Here is a 27128-nt window from a genome sequence, read left to right as displayed (position 1 = left end):
TAAGGAGACATTGCTTTATTCAGAAGCTTTCACTGGAAAGTACAAATGAAAAAGTTTTGTGCACAAAACATCTGTCACTTATCCATGGTTAACAAGAGAGGGGTTTCCTGGGGTGATTGCAGTGTGCATGTGAACACAGGTGAGAAAGTAGTAGGTCTGATAAGAGTCAGAGATGGTTATTTTTCCTTTGTAATGATAGTTTGAATTTGAACTTAATTACACCACTGCAAATTCGGTTTAACACCTTTGAAGTCAATGGCATTAAACCAGTGAAATTGAGCATCAGAGCAGAATTAGGCAAAATAGAGTTGCAAACATTAGACTAACTAAAGCCACTGATGCTGTAACCACTTCCACCATCAACTGAATGTGACTCCTGTTTTAAAAGTCATAACATTTAAAAAACAACACAACTGTAGGACACAGTTTGAGACCTTATAATTAGGTCTGGATTCTGCATTCAGTTACGCCAAGCAGAATTTGGACCTCAGATAGTGGCGAAGCATTCCATGGGACTTCTGTTAAAATCAATGGGACTAGTCACATAAATAAGAATGGCAGGATAGGACTTTCTTTACCCTTAATCACTACCAGTACCCCAGAAGGGGCATCAAAAGATAATGAACGAAATCTCAACAGTGCTGTACAACAGGATGGTTGTAAGAAGCCAATAGGACCATTGACTGCAATGGCATTTTGAAAAGCAGATTGTGAACTCATGTACCCTTTGATAATTGAAGGCCTTTCTTAATAAGAATTTGACAGGAATGGAAACAGCAAGAACAACCATGTTCAAAGTCAGCTCCTTGCTCTACTGAAAAATCTAGAGAAGAGAATCATGGAAGGAAGAGAATTCCTTCTAGGAGCTGGTAAAGGCCAGCTCTCATGTTTGTATACTGAACAGTTATGTATTGCGGTAGCCATTTTTAATTTGATACACTTCTGTGGTGGTTTGGAATTCTTTATTGTTGCTTTTGCAGGTACAGAACTGATGGAACATGGGGCCAAAATCCTGAAACTCACATAAAAGTTGTAAGTTCCGAGACAGCCTATGAAACAGATAAGTGACAGCCAGATGGTGCTCTGTTACATGCCTCTGCTAATTCAAAGTAACTGATGTTAATGGGGATGCTCTGGCTTGGACAGTTGTAACTGAGAGCATGTCTTCATTGCAGATAGAAGGTGTGTTAACTCAGGTTAAAATGGCATTGTTCATTGAAGCATACTCCTCCCGGTTAAACTCATCCTGTGGCAGTCTCTCCTTCTTTTGGTCAGACGCAATGACCCTTTCCTGTCTTAGGCTCCAGGCTTACACCCTACACTGACAAAGGCTATATTCTTCTTTTGCATCTTTACTAGAAGTCTGGGTGTCTTGACTGCCTAAATTATGCCTGCCTAACTGGTTGAGATGCCTTTTACATTGTGGCAGGATTTAGGCCCATGAGTCTGTTCACTCTCTTTCTCTCAACAACACACAGCACATAGAAAACCTAGGATAAGAATTTTCTAACATTCCCTCCCCACCCAAACTGCTGTGGAAAAAATTCTGGCTGGCTGTGGAATAATATTTTTCTCCATTCCAGGTTAATGAAGTCAATAGCATAAAATAGTCCCCATTTCTTAATAACAAGAATAAAAGTCTTTTTTTCCTAATAGAAGTAGATACATATATTGACTAAGACAGTTGCATAACAATTCCCTAATATAGAACTGTTAGAATTGCAGGCTTTCTGGAAGGATGTTGGTAAATAAATCATCCCTACTGTAGTGTATGGCACAAATTGTCTGCCCTGTAGAAGGAAAAACATTGCAATACTTACAAAGACAAATTTAGGACAAAGTCCACCCTCATGTACAGATGAACGGCTTCCACTGTCTTCAATGGAAAGTGAGGGTGCATATCACAATAAAGAACTTAGCCCCTAATGACCATCAACAATATTACATGGGAAGAGATGGGAAAGAAACTGTGTCTTCAGCTGGCACCTAAACCTAAAGGAAAAATATCAGAACTCCTGACTTAGCTGCCCACTAATGCTCTATGCAATTTTCTTTTTGACAGTTTTGATAATGATTAGTGACTAGAGCTGGTCAGGGTTTATTGTTATAGCAGCCACAGACGTACTTTTTGGATCAAATATGGATTTTTTTTAATTTAAAAAAATTTCAAATGGAGGTATGAATCCCTTTAGCATTCTTAGACATAATCTGCACCCCTCCAGGGGTCTGTGGACCACAGTTTGAAAATCACTGTGCTAGGCTTTTGGGTCAACTGTTTCCCAATATACTCTGGCATGAGAGAATAGCCTCTCTGTGTGACATCACAACTTCTCATGCAGCATAATTGGGACTTAGATCATCTAAACTGAGGGGAGGAATGTCACATGGGCTGAATTCTAAAGAACATGCTAAACAAAAATGAATATACATGCAAAATCAATGATGTCATATCAAGGAAATAAACGTTTAAGCTGGATTTTCTAAGGCTCTTAGGATAAGTTAGATTTGTTCAGGTTATTTAGCACCTGCTGAGCTGTTCAGTAACCCAAGGCCTAGCTTCAAATGTATAATGTATTTCTTAATCTCCCTCCCCATTAGTCATTAGAAGAACAGAGACAAAAATCAAACAGTGGCTGCCATTTTCAAAGCCTTGTACAAAAATAAGTCAACGTTGTCCTCCTGCCAGTTCCAAAAAATCTTGAACAGTCCTTTGTAAATTTCACTTTTCGTTTGTACATTACAACAGAAATAGTTAGTCCCAGTTGCCAAAGCTTACTTCTCAGTCGGACCCAAGGGTGAGTTAAGTTTAAAGTTCCCCTGCCTGGGTATCTCCATTCAGTATCTTCGCTCTTATTCAAGTTTTTATAAACCTATTTTTTGAATGAAATGCATTGGCGGGGGAGAAAAGAAAAAGCAACAGCTCAATTTAGACATTTCAAAGGGCTCATCTGGGATGTTATCTGCATGCACAGGACTCCACTGTCATGTTGGGGTAGACCTTAAGCACCACATTCTTATTTTCGTCAAAGAATAGGATGCTGAGAGAAGACATTTTGTCAGGAACGCAGCAAGGCTCAGGAATACCAGGGATGACCCCAACTGCTCTCACTATGCTCTGGATGGTGGCATGGTTTGATGGCTTCAAGACCTGCATAAGAAAGAACAAGAAGAGAAGGAAATTATAAGGTGCATGTTAAAATGTAACTGTACTGTTTACATGGTAACACTGTTCTTCATTGTTTGGGTCAAAATATAGCCAATTCCCTGAAAAAAGACAGCGATGACCCAAAAAGGCTAGCTAGCAGAAGCAATTCTGCGTACCTCTTTTAAAGACTTCTCAATTGTCATGGTATATCCCTGGAGATATCTTCAGGGAATACCACTCTTGGATTAATTTTACTGGCCACTAGGTGTCACTGTTGCTCTACAATTCAGCTAGAGTTTTCTTACTCTGAAGAAAGTGGCCCTTCACTTCTTGCAGGAGATGCCTTTTAAAGGGACACATCCCATCTCGGGGCAACGGCTGCATGAGAAACATAGACCAAGACACTTTGTACTGATGGAAATGGTGGTGTAAATTATATGTCGGATGTAACTTAGTCAGAAAAGCAGCGCAAGTGGGTATAAATGTACCTCTGATTGGTAACTTACACCATCATTGCACAACTAGACCCAAAGAATTCCACCAGTAGTACACCTATTTACACTAAGGCAAAATTCTGCTCTCAGTCACTAGTGTAAACCTGAAGGTACCTGGAATTACATTTCTATAACCGAGCAGAATTTGGCCCACTGATTATAACTAGAAAACAAAATCAACTGAGTTAACTTCATTGTCCAATATGAGTAAACAAATTTAGACCAAGATTTTAAAGACACTTTCATTTTCAGTAACTTAACTAGGCGTACTAGTAACACAGGAAAACACAGTAATACAGCAAAAAACAACAATATGATTTTTTTTGTTGATACTGTCCTTTAAGAAAGATATTCAGAACTTCATTTTATAACTCATCTCAGACCTAAAACCTGGGAATCAGAGTTAAAAATACTCCTAGTCAAATGTCAGGCATGTATACAACAAGGTTCAGTGGACCAAATATTCAGAGAGCCTGCAATTTTTCTGACACAAAAGATAGAATTTGTGTCTGCAAACATCAGGCTCAGGGATGAGCCATCTAACTACCTGATTTGCAGGCCCAAATGATTTTCCATGGAAAAAAGCAGAGGAAAAATTTGGAGATTCTGGCTCATTATGTCATAGGCACAATATAATTAGGAATATCTACTTGTAGTGAAGTTGGTGATGTGCAGGAATCTCCAATGCCTGCCTCCATTTAAGCAAACAAATGCCAACTGTATTCTTCTGCTTTATCTCAGAGACAGGTGATCCTTAAATTCCAAACACAATGAGTCAGAATGGACATTTTCCGTATCATGTTGCTAGAACTATTCTCAGCGAGCAAAGGAACCATTTGATGCAAGATTCAAAAGGATCCATTTGGGAACATCCCACTGTTGTTTTTGTGTTAGGGTTAACATAATCCAAACTTTTTTTTCTTCTACAGATGAGAGAATCTATCTCTGCACTCTGAGTGACTGAGCAATGCCTGGGACCCATCTTGAGTTCCCTATACTCCATTTTAAGGTAGTTAGATTTGAGGGCAGTCAGGCTCACAACTTCAAACGTATTTAGGCACCTACCTTCCACTGAAATCAATGGGAGTTAAGCACCTACATACCTTTAAGGATCTGGGCCTCAGGAAGCACTCTGTATCTACCAGCAACAAGGCCCTTTTTTATTTTTATTTTTTTTATTTTATTTTTTTTAAAAAAACAAGAGTTCGGTCAAATTCTCTTTTTAATTTCTTGCAGGAAGGTTCAATAAGCTTTACATTACTATGATTTTAAATAGAAAAAAAAAAAAAAACTACCACAGACCTCCATGTCCCCAGTGCAATAAGGCATGATGGAGTGCCTTAAAAGCCAGGAATTCTACGGAGAGCCCTCTTTACAGCCATAAGCCAAATATGGTTGAAAAGGGACTCCTCAAAAGTACAGTTATCCAGACTCATGGATCCTGAAGCGAGACAGCTTTTTAAAGAAAGAGAGACTGATTTCCTCTGCAACATTTTATAGAGCATTTTAAAATTTCACTGCTCCCACCACCGAAGATTTTTGTATAAATTGTGAAGTCAGAAAGCAGGTGATAGATAAGGTTAAGGTTGCGTTCTGCCCCTGTTCCAGACACAGCTCTCAATGAGCATTCTGCACAAAAAAGTCAAGGGGCGCTTATGGCCCTTGATAACTCAGGGTTCCTGTTGCTCTCGCCAAAAATCAGTAAGAATCCTATTATTGATAAAACATCCAGCATGTCTATTGGATGGAGAGGAATTGAAAATGGATTTTCATATTTTTGCTCAGCTTCTTACTGGGAGCCCTGAATGGCTCTTCAGACAGGGAACGTGTGCTACCACAAACTCACTACATGAGGCGCAAGGCAGCAGAGGATCACTGACCGCTCACCATCACTGAAATGGGGTGTAAAGTGGCGGCCGTTCTGCACTAAGAATGCTTCTCAACTATCTGAAGGAGGGGAAGTGAAGATGAATCACTTCTAACAAAAGTTGCTATTTGGTGTTTTCTTTTAGTTTCCTAAAGACTTTGCATTTCTCCCCACTCTTATGGTGTCCTTTGGTCAAGTTTGAAACTATCAGCCATAATTATGTCATGCAAAAGAGGAGAGCGGGGATTCACCGGTTTATGGTACGCCTGTCCTTAATAGCGGAGGTTTTGGTTCAGCTAATCAGTAGATCTGACTCGGTTTGGGTGGGGTTTTAAACTCAAACCCTGGACTACTCACTTTAGATGAAGCATTGAGCTATACAATTGCATCTCACTAATGCTCTGAATTAAACAGATTAAAGTACGTCCGTTTACAAGATTTATTCCAAAAATGCTCAGAGCAAAGGGCTGCCCTAGGCATTGGAGGGAGCTTTGGGTGAGGTGGATCATCTGGCAAAAGGTTTCAGTAAGTGTCAACATTATTTGGTACTGGGCAGATCACACCTATTTCCTTAAATATCTGACATGTCTTGTGTGTTACCCTCTAGCCCACAGAAAATATGCAGCCCCTAAATCTTAAGGGTGGGATTTTCACGACACTCAGGCTTGGGCTAACTTTGCTCTCATTGAAGTCAAAGGCCAACTTCACTGGCAGTAGAGTCAGGCCAAGGCTGAGCATTTTCAAATTCCAAACAGAAAGGGTTAAACTGGCATATGCCCTGCATCGGGAGTGTTACATCATCTTTGCCGGAAGGCAGCCTGCTCGGTCTGGTTCCTACTAATGAAAAGCAGGCGTGATCTCACATGAGATTTTCTGTTAGAGTGGGAGTGGCGTAAGGGAAAAACCCGGTAACCTCCAAGCGGCCAGATCTGTGAACGAGTCCAGCTGTGGTTAGGGCTGCACCTGCTAAGCTGCACACATCCTTGAGAGACTTGCTGCCCAGTTGAATTTCATTAGAGATGCATTAGGAGTGGAGAGAATGATGTCAGCGACAAACTTTCATTCCTGACCTGGGAGAGGGACTGTCTGGCCTGTATGCTCTATGGTATTCTGCAAGTTCAGCACATGTGGCTTTGCCAGCACTCTCACCATTTAACCGAAACAGGGAGAGGGTAAGGCTGGGAATTTGGGATGGGGATGGGAGGGGAAGAGGCACATCTTTTGTTAATTACCCACCAGGTTTGTCAACCAGGCTAGATGGAGCTCAGTTCTTCTTCACCGAGGGACCGCTGTCGAGCCATCAGCACAGATGAATTTCTGGTATTACCTGACAGCTACAGTATCCGTTTGCAAATACACTGCTCTCATGAATGTCAGTGGGAGTTGTGTGCATGGATCAAGAATACTACATGGCTCTCAACCTACCTGTTTCTCCTTGTCATGTATTGAATTTTCATTCTCACTAGAAAACCAAAGTGGATTTTGGTTCACATGGTGCAAATTGTATTTCACACTGCACATGTGCACACCAGGCACAGTTTGGATCCCAAAAATCGATGGGAATTTGCGGTTGACTTTCATGGAACCAGAGGCATGACACTGTCACCTACTTCCATAATAAACTAGATACGCTCCATTTGTACACAGGAAAGAGTTATTCGAAGGTCACGTTTAAGTTTATGTTAAGGAGCCAATCCGACATTCCTTATGTACCCCAAAAGTGGGAGTTTTGCATGCTTAAGAAATGCAGGATCAAGCCCTACATTTGGACCAAGCCTTTAAAAATATGTTCAGAGATGAAGAATGGGTTTATGGTTAAGGCACTGACCTTGGACTCAGGAGATCTGAGCTTAGTTTATGACTGTCACAGATGTCCTGTGTGACGTTGGACGAGTCATTTAATCTCTGTGCCTCATGTACCCACTTGTAAAATGGGGTTAGTAGTCCTTCCTTTGTTCATCTCATCTATGTAGACTTTAAGGCAAGGCAAGGCAAGGACTCTCTCTTACTTGTTTGTACAGGGCCTAGCACAATGGGACCACTGGGCACAAAGTAATACGTACAATAAATAGCAACCATTACTGTGAAGTGCATTTAGTTCTCAGAACCAAATTAAGACCTGATGCAACTGAGCTCAACCCTCTGTGGACTCACACCTGCTTTCACTGAGCATGAATTTGACTCTAAATGTTTAAAGAAGACTGTTAAGAAACGACTACGGTTTCTCCGGTAAATTGGCAAAAGATGGGAAATCTTCTCTGAAGTCTGGATAAGCACACTGTCTCCCTTTAGCTTCTCTACACATCAAATGGCAGCTTTGTTAGAATCAATTCATCTTCACTTCCCCTCCTCCAGACTGCTGAGCAGCACGTGTAGTGCAGAACGGATGCCACCTTAGACCCTATTTGGTGGTGAGTAATCCCTTATTCTAGGTTTTCCACCTCCTGTAGTGATTTACACTCGTGCAGTGAATACAAACTAGTTCCGATAGTAAAATGATCACAGCAGAATGGGAGGGTTGCATTTGCTTTTCACTACCAGAGGTGCAAGGCCCTGGGAATCAGGCCCAAGTTTTGTGAAGTGTTTTTGGGCCCTTCAGGGTGCTACACAAAGAAGGTGCTACGTACAGAAAGTGCATGTTCTTATTACCCTTTCCATTTTCTGGGGTTTGGCAGTGTGTGGGATAAAGGGACCTCTCTTTTACCTCGGGATCTCCATATTTAAAAAAAAAAATATCGTAAATCCTTATAGGAAACTTGCTTTCTTTGTTATGTTAACAGGCATTTAGCAGCAACTGTGGGTGAAATTTTCAGAAGCTCTCAGCATTGGCCAAACCCTTGACTTCAGTGGGAGCAGAGCTGGCAAGAAGCGCTTCTGACAATCCCACTGTGCACCTATGGTGTATTGAAGCTCAATTTGCAAAAGCTCATTTGTTGTTGAAGGTGCACGTTCTTATGTACATGAAGTTTGACCCAAAGCTCATGGATTTCAATGAAAAGACTCTTATTAACTTTGATGGGCCTTCAATCAGGTCTATTTTGAATACGTGCCATTCACCTGCTACATGGCACAGGTGCCTTCTTACCAAGCCATCACGGTACCATCAGGTGAATTCGTGTTTCTGAATGGGTGCCAATTTTGAAATGGCCTGTTACTTATTGGATGTGAACTGTTTAGCTCAGCCCTTGGTGGAGTGTCTCTTCACTGGGAGTTGAAGGCCCAGATCTTCAAAGGTATTTAGGCACCTAGCTCTCATTGAAATTAAGGGGAGTTGGGTGCCGAAATACATTTGGGGATCTGGAGCCCTGCAGAATGAAGCCATAAGAAAATACTATTTTTTTAAATCAAGAGACCCTAAACAATGTCCAAGGAACCGGTCCACTTAACTATGCAGATGCAGCTTCTATACCAGCACACTGAAGTGTAGTGTTTATAGGGAAAAAACTGTTGTCCACAAACAGAAAAATAGCGTCGTCGTCGTCAGACACGATCCAAATCACATAGAAATCAGTAGCAGATTTCCAGTGGGGTTTGAAGCAGTCTCATACAGAATAACTGGCAGCTTAAAATTGTTTTCCTTGTTTGTTTTACTTCTTTCAAAATATCCATCTGTTTGCCCATATTACCCGGCTCACAACATGCCCAAGTTCGTTTAAAATGTAAAGCGCTTTCAGGTAGAAGGAGCAGCTGAGAGAATTAGTTTAAAAATTATTTGTGTTTTTGCATTCCTTTAAATTAAAATAGCCACACTGATCTATTTCAAACATTGCTACATATATGAATTATTTGCTCTCGGTCCAAGGTCAATCCCCAGAGCAATTTTTTTTTACAGTTGCGTTTAAAAACCTTATAAACAAGGTTGAAATTGGAAGTGCTGACACAGCCCTTAACCAGAGTGATGCCCAGGGCATTGTTATAACTTAATGTCCTTAAAGTTAACATGGAAAAAGTCCAGCTCAAATTCCTGTTGAAGTTAAGGGTCTGTTTCAAACCCATACGTGGGGATACAGGTATGATAGAACATGGATGCTATCAATCACAGAGGGAGAGGCCAAAAAGACCCAGTAGAACATTTTACTACCACTGAAAGACAATCATCTTGTTAAAACCTTTTATTGGACCAACTTCTGTGGTAAAAGAGACAAGCCTTCGAGCTCCACGGGGCTCTTCTTTAGGTCACTGTGGCGCTCAAAAGCCTGTCTTTTTCACCAACAGAAGTTGGTCCAATTAAAAAGGTTACCTCCCCCACCTGTTCTTTCTAATAACATGGCTACAAGAACACTGCAAACCTCATTTTCCGTTTGAACTCTTGGCAAAGGCACAAAACTGAAGCCAGCCCTCAAAGTTTTAGAGGCTGATCCTGCAACCTTAATTCAGGTGAGCAGTCTCCCTCAAATCAACAGAACTGCTCACATAAGTAAAGGCTTTCTGATCAGGCCCATTTCGGACTAAATTATCCTGGATGTTACCATACATCTCATCCGTCTTTCACTGAAAAAAAAAGACATCATTCTGATTAATCCCAAAATTCGACCCCGATTTGAAATCATTTTGCTTTCAGTGCCAACCATTAGTTACATGAAAAAGAGAAAATGGTGAAGGTAAGGCTATGGGAAGAACCGTGAACCCTACGTCTACTGTAGTTTCCAGCTTCCAGGAATAATTTGTGTGTGTCCCCCCTCCCCATTTTGGGTGTTTGTTACATACTGCATCCAAGGCTGGGAGATGTGGGCATGACCCTCCAACGGAGCTACGCCAGAAATAAATTTGGCCTACTGATTTCAAGAAGCCAAGCTCATGCAACAGTTTTGGGGCCAGATGATGGAACCCTTACTCACCAGAGTAACCCTTACTCATACCCATAGTCTCAAAGCCATAGGGGCAACACTAAAGTAAGGGTTCCAGGATCAGGTCCCCTGTGCTTATGTATGTATCTCAGGATAGCATTGGACAGAGGATACAGCTCTTTGGGAAATGACTGTTAAGATTTTGATTTGATTAGCTCCTGGGCTGATACTCAGAGTCCCATCTACTTCTAGGACTCTACGCCCCCCTGCCCCTTTCAGACCAGCTTTTGCCCCACTCTGCAAATATTTACTACCAAGAATAGTGCTTACTACTCTGAGTGGTCCCATTCATTGGTTTCTATTGGGACGAACTCAGTATGGTAATTGCTATACTTGGTCATAAGCATTTATAGGATCAGTCCTTTATTATGCTTGATTAAACTGGACGGTCACCAGTTCACACATTATTATTACCCAATAAGCAATTTACAGCACATTTGGACTCTGGACAAAAATAATTCTTCTATAGAACTTTGATTTTATATCTTTGCATAAAGCAATTCTGACTTCATATTAGCTATTTTTAACAACCATCCCTTAAAGAAGAGAAATAAAATATTACTTATTTACTACAGTCTAGAGCTTAATAGGAGCCAAGCCGATGTAATTTTACTGATGTAAACAAATATGTGCAGTTCATAAAACCTAGATGTGTTTTCCTGGAGATAGGAGAATAAGGCAGCGAGAGGAAAAAAAAAATACTGTACCTTTGGAATGGGGAATTGGCATTCACCTGAGCAGTAATATGCATCAAAGGATTTAGGGGAAATAATCCATTCGCTCCAGCCAATGTCTGCAAAATCCACTTTGAGATAGCGTCGCGTACAGTGTCTCGGCTCGTTCCATTGCTTCCTTCTTGCCTTCTTCAAGGTTTGCTCGTCAAACTGGAGTGTTTGGCTCTTCTGGTGGTTGTTCTTTCTCTGCTTCTTCTTACCCTTTGTCCTCTCTGCCAGCTGCGGCTGGAGGGTTTTGTAGGGTTTCCTGTCTTCCCATCCCTCATCCTCATTGTACTGGTACTCGGCACCTGGGAGCTCGTTGTTCTGCAAGAGCAACAGGATGTTGGTGGAACGTTTCTGTCGCTGTTCACCAAGGCTGCTCTTCGAGTGGCTTTTGGGTCTGGGGAAGCCCTCAACCAAGGAATTTCGGTGTCCTTGCAAGCTAGAAACAACACTCTCTGGTTCTGAAATAGCAGAGTCATTGGCGTACACCAGGATGTAAGGTTCATAGCAGGACGGCATCCTCCTCCAGGAATAGCGGCCAGTCAAGGCCATTTTCACACCAATCAGAAGTTCATCATTCTGTTTTGCCTCACTCAGGATATGAGTAATGTCCTTCCACTGCCAGGAAAGGACATCCCGATAAGCTGTGGAAACATTTATTAGAAAACGTCCCAGGGTTCGAGTTTGGTTCCCATCAGAAGGAAAGCTCAACACTGAGAGATCTATTTGAATTTCAGGTTTCCTGTGTCCATAACGAGAGCAGCCTCCGGATCGGGGACAACTCCAAGTAGCATTTAGAAGGTCCCCAATATAATAATGCAACGAAGCTGACAAGATATTTTCAGACTTGGTTAGGGAGGTCAGATTAAAAACATGTGGCTCTTTGCTTCCTGGGCTCCCTAGAAGAATAAATATTCACATGAGAACATAGGAAATTCTAACACCACAAAAGACCAAAGGGCCAGTGTTACCTGTTGCTTTGTATTATCTTCACTAATCCCATGGATAATTCCCCATTGACTTTAATGGGAGCAGGAGCAGAACATCGCATTTGAATATACAATCCCCACACAGTCCTCCCCATCCTGCGTTCGATTTTAAAGAACACACTTTACTGTTCAGTTCTCACTGGCCAAGTGTCCGCATCACAGAAAATTCAACAGCAACTAGCAGTTTTGTTGGAACCTCAGGAAAGAGGCCAAGGATTGACTGAACTTGGAAACTAACCAGGTACTTATACATCATTAGACTATTTGAGTGCCTAGCACATATCAGTGAGTGCATCCACACTGCACCCTTCTGAGGTCAGGAAGCAAACAATGTCACAGGAAGCAGGATTGCTTGAAAGGATACACTGAAGATTGCAAAAGAACATCCAGGAATTTGACAGCCAAGTGTATTTTTTAATGTCTGTTTATTTAGCATGTGTGCAAATGGCTAGCTTGACACCCTTAGAGAACAAACATTCTTTCTCTGTCCAGGAGAGGTCTGGCATGGGCAGTTGCAGTTTAGACCTCATCCAAAACCCACTGAAGTCAATAGAAAGAGTCCTAGTTGACTATACTGGACTTCAGATCAGTCTTTTTAAGCTTCAGCGTATCCAATTACCAGTATGCTTCAACCCTAACATCTTCCTACCAACGGAGGATAGGTGTAGGGAATGAGCTAGAACTTAGAAGAGTTGGGCTCAATTCCCAGCTTTCTTGTGTGACTCAGGCAAACCAGCGGGGCTGGCGTTATCAAAGGTGCCCAATTGAGTTAGGCACCCAAATCCCATGGAATTTCAATGGCGCCTTTGAAAGTTCCATCCTTAATCTCTCTGCACCTCAGCTCCTCATCTGTAAAATGGGGACAACAATTTTGGATCTTTATTTTTTGTTTAGTGTCTAGGTGTCATTCAGAAACGTACGTGTACAATGTGCCAGGATAATTACTAATATAAATTGGGATGTGTTACACTTCCTTCTTCAAAATATTGTAAACTTCAAAAACTAAAAAAACAAACAAACAAAAGTTAAGCGCTATAAGTGTTCTGCTACATCAGGGCCCGGGCACAAAGTCTACATATCATGCAAATCCCACTCCGAATAGAACCCTAGTGCTGGCCCTTTAACCAGGGTAAACTTCACCCTGTATTTGTAGATTGGTTCCCGGCATGCTAGAGCAGTGGCTCTCAACCTTTCCAGACTACTGTACCCCTTTCAGGAGTCTGATGTATCTTGCATACCCCAAGTTTCACCTCTCCTAAAAAACTACGTGCTTACAAAATCAGACATAAAAATACAAAAGTGTCACAGCACACTGTTACTTAAAAATTGTTTAGTTTCTCATTTTCATCATATAATTATAAAATCAATTGGAATATAAATATTTGACTTATATTTCAGTGTATCGTATACAGAGCACTATAAACAAGTCATTGTCTGTATGAAATTTTAGTTTGTACAGACTTTGCTGGTGCTTTTTATGTAAAACAAGGCAAATATCTAGATGAGTTGATGTACCCCCGGAAGACCTCTGTGTACCCCTGGGGGACATGTACTCCTGGTTGAGAGCCACTGTGTTAGAGCACTACATGTCCATTGGGCTAGAGACTGGAACAGCAACAACTACAAAATTAGGAGAATAATCAAAAACATATACCTAAGTAAAAACAAAGCAAGCCTCTAAAGATGTGGAAAAGCAAAAGGCTTTCTCTCTAGTCCCACCAGCCCTCAAAGTACATCAGGAGCCATAGTATGGTTATTTTAAGGCTTGGGTAAGGCAATAAGAGAAGAAATATTTCTGCACAATTGGCTAATCCATGACATGATATTTTACAGATCTTTATTACAAATTAATGGCATTCGTACAGCATCCTGGTTTTAATGCAGACCACAGTCCACAGCATAAACTTTCCTCCAGAATAAGCGGGTCACGTTTTGATCCAGTGCACTAAATGATGTCACATTTTAAGGTGCAGAAGTCAAAAACAACCTGTGCACAATGTTTTAGAGATAGGAGGAGGCTGCTAAAGAAGAATCAAGATCTGAAACAAGGTGTTAATGAGAAAAGACATTGATGTTATTGGAGTGGAAGGGTCAAACACACCCTCTTTCCTGTATGCATAATCAACAAGGAAACAAACCAAGGGCAATAATTCCATATAGCCACAATGTTACCGTGCCAGTGAGCAGGTTCTTGTGGAAAGAGGGATTTCCACGGCTTTCAAACTACAGAGGTCAGTCCAATAGGTATCTCGCACAACCCAAAGACACACTACAACAGGGGCCGGGAGTCACCAGGGCATTTAAGCTTGTGTTTGGATTATCAGCATAAAAGTGATTCCATTGGGTCACAACGAGCAACAGCAGGTTTTCTGTAAAACAAGTTCTATGCTCAGATTGCGATGACGTTTATATTGGTCAAACTGGCAGAAATATAGATTCTAGCGTTAAGAAACACCGGAGAGCTGTAAAATTGGGCTGTATGGAAAATACAGCTATAGTGGAACAGGCAACAGCCCCCAGAAGGACTGGAAACAAACCAACACATTAAGTTTAAACCTTCTTTGACGTCATGGCAATCCACCTTCTCAAGAGTCTGAGGAGGGATTTTAGCTCACAGGGTTTTGAAAGAGTTCCTTCACCTAAAAGAAATGACAAAATAAAATCCAGAAGTGCCCATGTAAATAGGGATGAGCAGGTCTTTGGATAAAGAAAATGACTGCTGATATTAACCTTTGCCCAAGCACTTCAACTGAACACAAATCAACACTTTCTCCCCCTCTGATGTTCCAAAAAGTTTGGGGTTTTGGGGGAAGATGGAACTCTGGGCTTCCAGATTCTGACTGGCAACATAAAAATTGCCAGTAAGGTCTGAATAAAGCCAGCAAATGAAGTAAAAAAACCACATCTCTTTCCCATTTTTTGCTAATAGAGCCCAAGTGTTTTAGGAAAAGCGGGTAGCGCACAGTTAAGGGATGGAAAACATCTATTCTATTATGTTCATTGTTCTGCAAAGGCAAGGAAGAATAGTTTATGCAAAATTTCTGACCCAGCAGGAAGAATTGAGAATCCCACGCAAACAAGAACCTGTTTTCACATGCTTTCTGATGGGTTTTGTGGATTCGAGATGTTCAGGTAGGTCAACTTCCAGGTGCTTAGATTAAATGAACTAAACTGCAGAATGCTTTGAGATTCACCCAATTTGTGTCTATGAATCATTATCTGAACACTTGGTTTTCAACAGATTAGATCCTAATTTATTTTGTTGTAGAAACAGGGCAGGCACCGTCTCTTACTACTTGTCTGTACAGCACCTAGCACATGACCACCTGATCTCCGTTGGGGTCTGTATGAACATGTGAATAATAAATACATCTACAAATAATTAATTACATCAATCTATTCATAGGGACAATTATGTTATGAGTGTATCTGTTGAATGAGCTTATTTTTACATGCAGAGTCAAGTTTTTCCTTTTTGGATTTTAGCAATTCTATTCATAACAAAAATGGTAGCAGTTCAGAATCTCGGAACAAAAGAAAATGGGAACACAAATTAATCTGTTCTTGCTTAAAAAAGAAAAAGAACTAACTGATTTGTGATACACATGAAGGGGGCAATATGTATTTTGATTAATAAGCAAAACCAGACAAGCCATTCTTGCACTCTTAAAAAAAAAATAAAATAAAAAATATTTACCATCAAACATCACGTGCTACCAATAGATGGTGCTGCTTTCATACAACCCGCTTATGGAAAGACTGCAAGGAACTAATCCAGTTTCCCACCTGCATGTAACTCATGCCGGCTGATTATTAGCTATTGTCACGAATGTGTTCTGTATTTGGTTTTTGAATTAGATTAAAACAAAAAAATACACAAAAATATATGTCTTGGTTTGACATCACTTGGGAACAGAGTTCAATTCACCCTTCATGCAACAGGGAAAATGGATTTCAAAGCATGGGCAGCAGACAAATTAAAACAACCCCCTGAAGTATCAAACAAAGGATGAAGATTTAAAAGAGGGTTTAGGCACAAGGTACCTGATCCTGCAGTTTTTTTCTCAGGTAAAACTCTCAGGTAAAACTCTCATCGAGACTGCAGCACTTAAACCCGAAGAACATAAGCTACTAAGCACTGGCTCCCACAAACACTACAGTTCAAACTCTTGATTAAAGTCAAGAGCTACTGAGGAGCATGTTACAGAATAGGAAGGTCCTGTAGGATTTTTTTTTCTTTCTACAGTCATGAACCAGACCAGCCTTTCTCCCTACTGACTTCAATAGGGAGACTGACTTACACCAGCTGAGGATTTGGCCTTTATCATATGAATAATGGCTAAGAGGTTTCTTTGTAAAATAAATATAATTTTTTTTAAAAAAATGACACTTTGGGCCTGACTCCCATTTACATGGCAGAGTGGTTTAAATGAAATTAGGCCTGATAATACCACTTAGCTCTTATACAGGACTTTTCATCAGTTGATTTCAAAGCTGCTAATCGATTTCAGGTGTCCTGAGCCCCAGTTCAGTGCTCAATCTGCTACTCCACACTGTCTCCTCCCAATAAGAGGATTTAAAGAGTTTACATACAGTATAATCTATTGAAACAGCAGTCTATGTCTCAAACAAAATAATTCTACAGGTCAGAAAATCTAAGCACTCTCAAGGGATGGCATCAGAACAGCCCTTTGATATGCTTTCCACATCAAACAAAATGGTGGAACACTTCACTGCCTATTTGCATAGTCAATCCTTCCCTGTTGCTATTCAGTTGTGTATGAAATGTTCATCAACAGACCTGAATACACATCTCCGGGTATTTTATGCCGAAGAGAGAAAGCCCAGAGCGGAGCGTTTACAATACTGGAGATGGGCCTGGTGCCCTACACTCCTGCCAATGCTTTCTCTCAGGATCAGGCGGCATTGGGAGAGGAGGTCTTACAACGGTTGAGTATTACTGCTTTGCATATGGTTACTGAAGCGGATAATCAGAAGGAGAGATCAGTTTATTGGCTGAAAATATGGAGCCAGATTCTCCCCTGGCACCTAGATACCACAAGGTCAGATTTAAAAGGAGACGATTGTTCCCATTAAGGCATCTAAATGAAGTGGCCAGATTTTGCCCTTGTATGCTCAGCACTTCGGAAAATCAGGCCCTATGGTTTTCAGCCCCTTGTAAATTGCAATGGACAAGACAGACTTCAAACACACTTATTGTTATTATTGTGGTACCATGTAGGAGCCCCAGTCTGGACCAGAGCCCCATTGTGGTAGACACAGAACAAACACACTTTATTGCTTACATTCATGGAGTATATTCTGGGGAGGCAGATGTGGTCCAACCACTAGGGCATCAGACTCACCTGGCCTTAACTCCGAGTCCATATTGACTCACCATGTGACAGTGAACAAGACATTTAACTTCTCCGTCTCAGTTTTCCTGCGTGAAATCCTGACCTCATTGGAATCAATGGCAAACCTCCCCTGGAGCCAAATCGCACCCGCCTTCTGTAAGAGCACAAGAGATGGAGCTCCACAAAGACGGGTAAGCCTTGTGCGATCTATAGCAGGAAGGTTCCCTCTAAGTAGAACTAAATATGTACATATTCTGTGTTTAGTACGACAGACTTGTAGACAACACCCTTAATCAATTCAGCATTTGCCTTCAGGGGAGGTCTACACTATGGCAGGGTTAGACGCTCTGAGATAGATCCACTGGCGGTCGATTTAGCCGGTCTAGTAAAGACCCACCAAATCAACTACAGATTGCTCTCCAGTCCATCCCTGTACTCTACCCCCAACGAGAGGAGCAAGCTAAGTCGATGGGAGATTTTCTCCCATCAACCCCCTGCAGTGTAGACCCCACGGTAACTAGACATAAGGTATGTCGATTCAAGCTATGTTATTCACATAGCTGGAGTTGCGTAGCATAGGTCGACTTACCGCAGTAGTGTAGACATAGCCAGTTTCTACACAGTGATACCAGAGATGCTCGTGAAGTTACCCATACTTCGAATGGGAAACAGACCCCTGATGGCACTGTGCGGTACCTTTTCGTATATGACGATTCTTCAAAGGCAACCGTTGTGCTTTCTCTTCCTCCCACAAGAGCCCACAGCTGTTTGTGCTGCTTACTGCCCTTACTAGCATAAAAAGTATTTAAAAGGCAAAACTGCGAAAACTGACATCACCAGCATAAACATGTATTCATGTTACAAGGGGCATTCCCAGGCATCAATAAGCTGGAACCAGTCCACTAACATGTGGTGTGTTTACCTTTATAGAGGATATATTGACATTTTTATGGACTGCCAAATCTATCCCATGGGTGAAAAAGGATGCAATAATGAGGGCTATTTAGCTATACAGTCATCATTATCCATAGTTTAAATTAGATATTAAAGCAGTTTACTTGCACCAGTATATAGTTAAGAATGTATCAGCATTTTCATTATAAAACCCTGTTTTCATGGGTTCATAGCACAATTGAGCTGAAACTTGGAACAGAACATCTCAAGGCCGGGAATACAATTTCTGATGCCAAATTTCTTTCCCCCCTAACTTTACCCTATCCCTTCCTATCAACCTTCTCCCAAACTCCCCAATTAATTTAGATGTTTCTAAATTTTGCATGTAAAAGTATAAAACTTCCCAATTTTGTTAAACATAGCACTGGATTCATTTTTTTAAAAGAAGAAGTTTCGGCTGTAATATTGATCTGATGGTTGATACCTGGAATTTAAAAAAACCCCCATCCTTCTATTAAAGTTATAATAGCTTTAATAAAAAAAAACTCGGAAAAGCAACAAACATGCAAGCTCAGTAACTAATTTACAGGAGGTGTTTTATGACTGGAAAGATTTTAGTATGCATCTTACACGTCCTAAATGTACTATGTCTTTTGTAAATTAAACACAGAGGTCATACCAGCTCTGAAAGTAATATATGGTTTATAGTACCCATCCATGAACTATGGACTTCTTTCTTTAAAAAGAATTGTTCCACTATATGGGCTCAATACTGCAATCCACATGTAAAGTAACTGCAGAGGTAGGTGTGTGTGTGTGTAAAATCATCTGTAAAAGTGGATAATATGGACTCAATACTGCAATCCACATGTAAAGTAACTGCAGTTATGTATAAAATCATCTGTAAAAGTGAATAAATAGATTTTCATGCCTGGGCTTGTGGATTTTCATCCCAATTTCATAAGGGTGAATTTATTTGCTCTTTGATAGATATACATAGATATATAAGGCCTGATTCTCCTCTTGTTTACACCAGTTGTACAGTACTGTAATTAAATTTCCTTCAGGTGAGTTACTTCTTATTTACACCACTGTGAGAAGAATGTCAGACCCATAGCGAGTGTACTCTTATGTAGCAGAAAGACTAATATCAGTAAACTGGTTAAACGATGGGTTTTTCAACTAGATAACACATAGGGCCTGAGTCTCCTATCACTTACATTGGTGCAAGTCAGGAGTAACTCCACTGAAGTCAATGGCAATACATCAGTCAATAAATCCAGCCTAAGACCAGAATCTACACCAGCCAGAACAAATTCTGGGCATGATCCTGCAAGCCCTCGTCCTGTGTAGCTCCCATCAGTTTCCAAGCAGAGAAGGTTTATCCTGGGGAGGCAGATGTGTTGCTAACTCATAATGTCTCACCTTTCAAGTTTCTTATACAAAGAACCCGATTTTGTTTGTATTTCGTCTGAAGTGGTGGGACTCAAGGGGTCACCAACAACTTAAAATATATATATGTCACACTTCTATCAGAATGTTTTGAAAGCTGCTGTTGCAAATGACCCCTGAAAGAGGTTAGAGGACAAAAAGTAGAGTTTTCTTTATTTTGTTTTTCAGTCTGACTGCAGTTAATGATTAGTCAGTTTCACTATACTCAGTTTCCCGAGGTGTCCATGCGTGGGTGTTTCGTGCCACAACAAAGGGAAGGAAAACCGTCTTAAAAATAGGAAAAGGTGGTTATAAAACCACAAAAATTGGCTCATGAGCAGATGTAATACCTGAAATTACTTTAAACACATTTAAAAAAACAAAAACAAAACTGACTCCATTTCAAGTTGATGGTCTCCCCTTTCATGATGCTCTGGTAAAGGTGTTTTAGTGTGCATTTCAGAAGTCCCATCTTCCAAGGTTGATAACTCAGACAAACATTTTTTCTGGGTTGTAACTTTTCATTCAGGGCCAGAACCTCACGTAGTGTAAATTAATACAGTTCCATTGAAATCAATGAAGCTACACCAATTTACACCAGCTGAAGAGCTGGTCCCCTAATGTCCTAGAAACCTGATAAAAAAAAACAGGTGGGTTTTTTTTCCGTTTGGTTGGTTTTTTATTGTTTTTTCTCCCCCCTCCTATCTTTCTTCTTACAAATGTGATTGCAACAGCACTTAACGAGCACTAAGAAACCATTAAGTTAAAATCAAGTTTACATGTCAGACTTATGTTTACAAAACTAAGAACAGTACTTCAGCTATAACTGTACATTTCCTTAATCTACCCCTTGTTATGCTTAAATCTTCTAGCTCATGTGGTATGGAGAATAACTCACTCTTGGGATGTTCTGAGACAAAGAACTATAAGCCTTATTCTCTGCCTTACTCCGGCGAAATTTGTCTTTGAAACAAATGAGGAGTTTTATCGGAGCAAGGACTGCAGATTTCATCCCATGAATATCTCACTACTATGTTTCTGACTGCACTCTAGTTTACAGTCTGATCCTGCTCTCATTGAAATCAATGGCTGAACATCCATTGAATCCTATGCAGGATCAGCCTCATACACAGGAAGAATCAAGAGTAACTCCATTCAAGTCAGCGAGAGGAAATTGTGCCAGAATTTGACGTATTAAATGTGTTGTATATTCCCACATATTTAAATTTAGTTCATTGTTTTTACTTGGTGAGGGACTTTTAAGGTTCTTACTGATTGATGTAAAAACTCAACAATTAAACTTTTAAGTTGATTTAACTGTATTTTTAAAAAAATATTTTTATTTGCCTAAATGAAAAAGAACATGTGAAGAAATATCTAAATCAGAAAAGAAAAACAATTACATAATTCAGTCCATTTCTCTGCCATTACAAGATTATCCCCCTATAAGCAAACAATTTCAGTTCAGCGTAGGGTGGACTCTTCAATCCCAACTTCCTTACATACTTCTGAAAACTCCATCCGTAGCAGGCAAAGTTTTAATTTTACAATAATCATTAAGTTTGTTTTCATTACTTATTTTTGCATCCATATTTTCAACTGCCCTTGTCACTTCGTAAGAATTCAGCTTTCAAAAGTGATGCCCTTTCTTTTGTTTGGCTAAAAGATTGGTAGGATTTCTAGTGATGGTAGCCAATTTTTGGACTCATTAGACTACATGTGTTATCTTTATAAAGTCCAGAATGTTTGCCAGCTGGGTTAGTTGGAAATCTAGCAAAGAACTTTCCTTTATGTCATGTTATCAAAATTGTATAGTAGCCAAAAGTTCTTAATGAAGGTAAAGTGTTGTGGACAGCAAGCTTTCAAGAACTTCCATATGTTTTATCATTTGCTATTTTTGATAACTGTATTTTCAGAAAAATTAATCTACCTCCTTTCTCAGTTACACTGTAAATTAGATCAGTGGAAATATCTTTTTCTGAACTCTTGCTCTGGTCCTATGAAGGACCCCATTCCATCCTCATAACTGACACAGGCAAACCTGCACTGATTGCCATGGGAGCTTTACTGGTCTCATGAGTATAAGATCGGTCCCTTATCAGTTAGGGATATCATCCTAAATTATTGAGGGAATGGTGGCAATGAAATTTAAATACCGTCATATGAACAGGAATGGGAGGGGGGGAGAGAAGAAAGGGAGAGTTGAAATTTACACGGAGAATGTCTTAATAAGCTAAGGACAGAATCTGGAAACAAAACAGCTTAAAAGGGAAATACTGTGAGTGTCCTAATTCTATTGCATTATAAGCCAAATATTAACTACTTTTAACCTTAAGTAAATATAAGATTTTTTTCCCCCCTGCCATCCTCCCCCCCATCATTTGATCTAAGGTTTTATAGAACTGCAAGTTTCTGCCATCAATAACCTTACAAATGAGCTGCTGTATCCTAAGGGAAAGGGAAGACAACCCCTAACTGGTTAAATATGTTGCATAAATACTTATAAAAGTGTCAGAAAACTTATAACCACTTCAAATTTATTGCCTTGGCACTTGAACTGTGAAAGTATTGGGGGAGGAGGAAAGGGGTTAGTGAACAGTGTGTTCATAGGACTGCTGCCACCCACAGTCAAGTAACAGTATAAATATAATCAGAAAGACCACAGAGATAGGATTTCAACCAAAGGCCTTCTAGGTTTAGAACAATAAATACCTTTAATCAGGTGTGTTTAAAGGAGCAAATACCACTCAGTCCAGATTGTACCATTCTCTTTTTCAGCATATTTCAGAATCAGGACATGTGCATCAATAGGAAACATTGAGAAGGCTGCAGCCCGCTGCGTAAGAGACCATGCTTTTAAAAAGATAGGACAGGTAGGATTAAAAGTAGGTATTCCCTGTCCCTCAGCACTAAAACCGTACAGAAGCAGCTTAATTGGAACAATGTAGGGAAATCTGTACAGACCTCAGGTCCACAGGCTCTGACACCAATAGATTTAGGGTCTGACCCTGCAAACACTTATTATGGGTTGTCCTGGACAGACCATCTCACAGTAGTAAACAAGCAGTGAATGTTTTCAGGATTGGGCCTTAAGTCTCTTGCTTCCAGAGGAATTTGGCTACTCACAGTAGTTTGCACTATGCCCAGTGTAAGCACGATCAGGTCCTTAACAACCAATCCATACTGTAGCCTTTAAAGAATCAAAGGCTGGGATTTTCAAAGAAGCCTCGGGGGGAGTTCAGCAGCCAGCTCACTGAATTTCAATGGGAGTTGGGGAACTACTTCTCTTAGGCGGTTGTGAAGTCCCAGACAATGATTTCATTGGGACTTTTGCATGTGAAACGACAGCAGGGTTGATCAATTAGTGTCATGAAAAATATCTGAGTAGTAAATGAGGCTTTATAATGTGTCTATAGCAAGGCACATATTGTAGGGATGGAGAAGTCTAATGGAATATAATAGTTTGGAATCACAACACTGTATTTCAGGTTTCCAGCATTTTTTTTTGACTCCTACATATTAAAAGCTCCTGAAATGACCAGATAGCCAAACAATCAGGAACAGATGATACTTCTTCCCCTTTGCTGTTAACGCTTGCTTCTTTTGGTACATAGTCTGGGTGGATTGCCAACGTACAAACACGCTTGGGCAAACGGTACAATTTCCAAAAGCATCTACGTGACTTCAGAGCCTGAGTCCCATCGATGTGCTTTGGAAATATTTAGCTATTCATTTAATTTCATAACAGCAAAGATGTGCAATTTTTCAAGCTTTCATTTTTTCTTTAAAGATCTGAATTAAAAAAAAAAACCTAGCCCATCAACGATGTGCTACTTCATGGCAAGAACTAACTGCAAAGGGCAAGAAGCCAACAAGTTGTGTCAAAATAGGCAATGTAGATTTTCCCCTCGCTTTAGACAGATATTCCCAAGTAAGAAGCGACTTTCAATATTGATAGGTTTACTGGTGCATTTCAGTTTAAAGCCGAAACCCCAATTATGCCAAAAGAGATAAACTCCACTTAACAGAGCTCCTGAGGGGTAAATTATTCTGTATGCACGACTGTATTTAAAGTAAAACCATCTTCTTCTTCCTGTATTTGTTACTAAATAGACCTTTGCTGCAATCAACTTTAAGTAATTATATTTCTATATCTAGCTGCCTAAGAGAGCCCAAAGCCACTTTACAGTCCTAATATATGTGCAAAATACTCCTTGAGTTCAATGGGAATTATAGAACAGCTATAGGGATAACCCTTAATAGGATATACACAGTACAACTTAGCTAAACTTCAACTATCTGCAACTTCCTGTTATCCAAAAGAGAGTCATGTCCCCTACTGCCTGTTAATTACACTGAAAATCCCCTCAGTTATGCAAATCCTTGATTAGACAAAATCCCCATGATATTTGGTTAATCAGGGTTGTACTGTATCATACATGGCACTCCGCTACCAGAGGGATAGGAGCATTAGCAATATAAAAGTATATAATTAGAACAAAATAGATAAAACACTAATTAAACCATCTATATGATGCAGCGTATGCATTACATCAGAAGACATATTGGTATATGTGTAGGGAGCAAGACTTGTTTGTTTCTTTCACCTTCAAGTTACAGTCCCTGAAGTTCCCTGTCAGTTTAAACATGATGTACTCTAGGGCCCTGATTCTGCAAAGACTCATGCACATGCTAAAGCTAGGCCCCCACTCTGCAAGACCTTATGTGCATGCCTATTTCATTCTCCTGAGCAGGCTCATTTTAAATGAGTTGCTTTCTTGAACCGTAAATCCTGTATACTACAGAAACATCTTGCAGTTTGCAGTGCAGCGGCCAAATGCTCACAGGTCATCCTAATGCTTTCAACAACTGAAACGTGCAACTTCAGTTTGATTTGAAGGTGTAAGTCAGGGCAGCTAGAAAGAGGGGATTTTTGCATTGAAAAGTCTAAATGGTATATTAACTGTAAATGTCATTTGGCCAGTAAAGCTCCAGAGTGTATTTATATAGTCATCCTAAGGCTTTCACTGATGAATGGATTTTTCAGGAGCTGTGCATGTTAGAGCTTTGGGGAAATCTCTTCACAGTGGTTTCAGACGGAGGACGAACATTATCAGCACCTTAAAAATTATGGGCCTGATCCAGTCCCCATTAAGGTCACTGGCCAAACTCCTATTGACTTCTACAGTGCAGGATCGTTTATTAACGTTACTTGACATTTCCTGAACTCGAACTGGATACAAGTGTTGTCAATTTGACATTACATATATTTGGTTTTATATGCAAATACTTTACTAAACAGCTTATTTTCGGCTGTGTTGAAAACAGAGCGGGATTAACCTCTCCAGCTGCTGAAAAAGGAGCACCCATCTCTAAACTCATGTAGGATCCAGCGATTATTATACGCACATATCATCACAGGGTACGGCTAGAAGGTCTCTGGCATGGGCATTGCACAGCCAGCCCTGCAAAATACACACACCAAAGCCAAACCCCCAAAAGAAAAAGGAATCTCGGACTATAGGTAAACTGTTTCCAGATGGAGCTTCTCTGCTTTTTTAAAATTTGGATTATTCTCACTCTGCAGACCTACAAGCTTCCCTCCAGTGCTCAAACCCAGTGCAAAGCCCGTTACATTTCCCCCAGCCCCTTTGCATGAAGTGTCAATTGCCTTTTCAATGACAGCGCGGTCAGCTACACCAACAGCCTTCACCTCTCTCCTCCCACCCTCCACAAGTACTCACAACCACACAGCAGCTATAGATCTACCAAGCCGCAGTGGGAGGGAGAAGCCCCCAGTTTTCGGGGGGGGGTGTCACATTTAGGGGGTTCCAGTAAGGCAGCCTTAGAAGTTTCTGCCTCTTGTGAGGAGGGCTCGGTGTGGCTTTCCAGGCGGGCGAGGCGCTATCTTGAATTGGACCAACTTCTACCGGCGACAGAGAGGAGCTTTGGAGCTTACTCAGAGCTCCTGACATTTCAGATGGGGGGGGGGTCTGTTCCCCCCATGCATTGCCCCTGCTTTTGACAGCCCGGGAGACACACAATGGCGAGAGACTCGCCCTGGGATCCAAACACCTGCCGGGGCTCCGGGGAGGGGACCGAGGCCGCGGGGCAGCGGAGCGGGCGGAGGGGAGCAAGGGGGCCCGTACTCACCCGCTGGCAGGGCGCGGAAGCTGCGGACCGTGTTGCCCTCCCGGAGGTGCGGGGGCTGGCGGCTGGGGAGCTCCTGGCGCCGGGCGCCGCTGTATTTGTCGTAGAGCCGGAGCATGTGTTCCGAGACCTTGTCGCCCGGCGGCGGCTGCTGCGCGGGGCCAGGGTCACCTGCCGCCCGGGCTTGGCCGCCCGTGACCCCTCCCAGGGCAGCCTTCCTCCGCAGCCCCACCAGGTGAGCTCGCAGCAGGTCCCCCAGCGCCAGGCACAGGCAGCTCCAGCCCAGACAGAGGCACAAGAGCGAGCGGGGCGCCCCAGCCATCCTGGCCAGCCCCCCTTTCCGGACAGCCGGGCGTGCAGCGAGCCCCCTTCCCGCCCACCCCACAGCCCGCAGGGGAGCGGATCGCCCGCGAACCAGCCCCGCAGCGGCTTCACCCCCCGCCCCAGCCAGAGACAGCGGGGACCAGCCCGCGGCGCGGAGCGGGGCAGGGGGGGACGGGGACGGGGCAGTTGCGCGCTCTGCAGCGGGGCTACGGCTCGGTGCTGCAAACCCCGGGATCCTGCAGGCAGGAGGCTTTAAAACAAAAAGGCATGCGTGCAAAAAAAAAAAAAAAAAAAAGGAAAAGGAAAGCAACCCCCCCCCCGGCCCCGGTCGCCGCCTTGCCTGGTGTTTGCAATGAGCTCCGGGGCGGGGGAGGGGGGTTCCCCTTCCTCGGTGCGGGTGGGGTGGGTTGGTTGGTTTTTTTTTTGCAGGGGGGGCCGCGGTGGTTACTATTATTGCAGGCGGGTGAGGGGGCGGTGCTCAAGCGGCGGCGGAGCGCAGTCTGAACTCGCAGCCTCCCCGCTCCGCGGGCTCTCGCTCCGGCCGGGAAGGGTGCGCGGCGCGCCGAGTCCCCCGGCTCCCGGGGCTGAGCCCGGGGTCACCCGCAGCCAATCGCGCCGCCGGCTCGGCCGGAGCCGGCTGCGAGCCAGAGGCAGAGCGAAGGGGGAAAAGCAGCCCGCAAAGGCAACCCCCCGCGCGAGAGCGGCGGTGCTCGGCGCGGCCGGCTCGGTCACTCGCGCTGGTCGTGTCCCGCGGGGCAACGGGGGGAGAGAAACCTCCACCCGCCCTCTTCCAAGAAAAAGACCCGGGGCGTGGGGGGCGGCTTGCGGCAGTCGGGCGGAGAGAGTTTGGGGACGTATCAAGGGCTGGAAACACGTGCGCCCCGCGCCTGTGCTCCAGGTGATCGGTAACC

At 42.2% G+C, this 27128-nt stretch overlaps 1 protein-coding gene across 1 annotated transcript; it reads right to left on the bottom strand.

Moving 5' to 3' along the window:
* BMP3 (bone morphogenetic protein 3) lies at positions 1-27121 on the bottom strand. The gene is made up of 3 exons (XM_073340488.2): positions 25897-27121; positions 11061-11971; positions 1-3148 (listed from the first exon to the last, which is right to left on the bottom strand). The coding sequence occupies exons 1-3, from the start codon at positions 26213-26215 to the stop codon at positions 2957-2959; spliced, it is 1422 nt and encodes a 473-aa protein (XP_073196589.1). The 5' UTR covers positions 26216-27121; the 3' UTR covers positions 1-2956.
* Between the last annotated feature and the right edge of the window lie 7 nt (positions 27122-27128).

Source organism: Lepidochelys kempii, chromosome 4, assembly GCF_965140285.1.
Source record: "Lepidochelys kempii isolate rLepKem1 chromosome 4, rLepKem1.hap1, whole genome shotgun sequence".
Taxonomy (NCBI): domain Eukaryota; kingdom Metazoa; phylum Chordata; order Testudines; family Cheloniidae; genus Lepidochelys; species Lepidochelys kempii.
The sequence above is the reverse complement of the archived record's forward strand: the minus strand, read 5'-3'. Positions and strand labels throughout refer to the sequence as shown.

What these genes read in the sequence shown, in the direction of transcription:
- BMP3 (XM_073340488.2), bottom strand. Translation starts at nt 26,215, where the DNA reads ATGGCTGGGGCGCCCCGCTCGCTCTTGTGCCTCTGTCTGGGCTGGAGC. An exon ending in CTTCCGCGCCCTGCCAGCGG is followed by an intron (nt 11,972 to 25,896) that starts GTGAGTACGGGC and finishes TTATTCTTCTAG; the next exon opens with GGAGCCCAGGAAGCAAAGAG. An exon ending in GCCAATTCCCCATTCCAAAG is followed by an intron (nt 3,149 to 11,060) that starts GTACAGTATTTT and finishes TTTCTTATGCAG; the next exon opens with GTCTTGAAGCCATCAAACCA.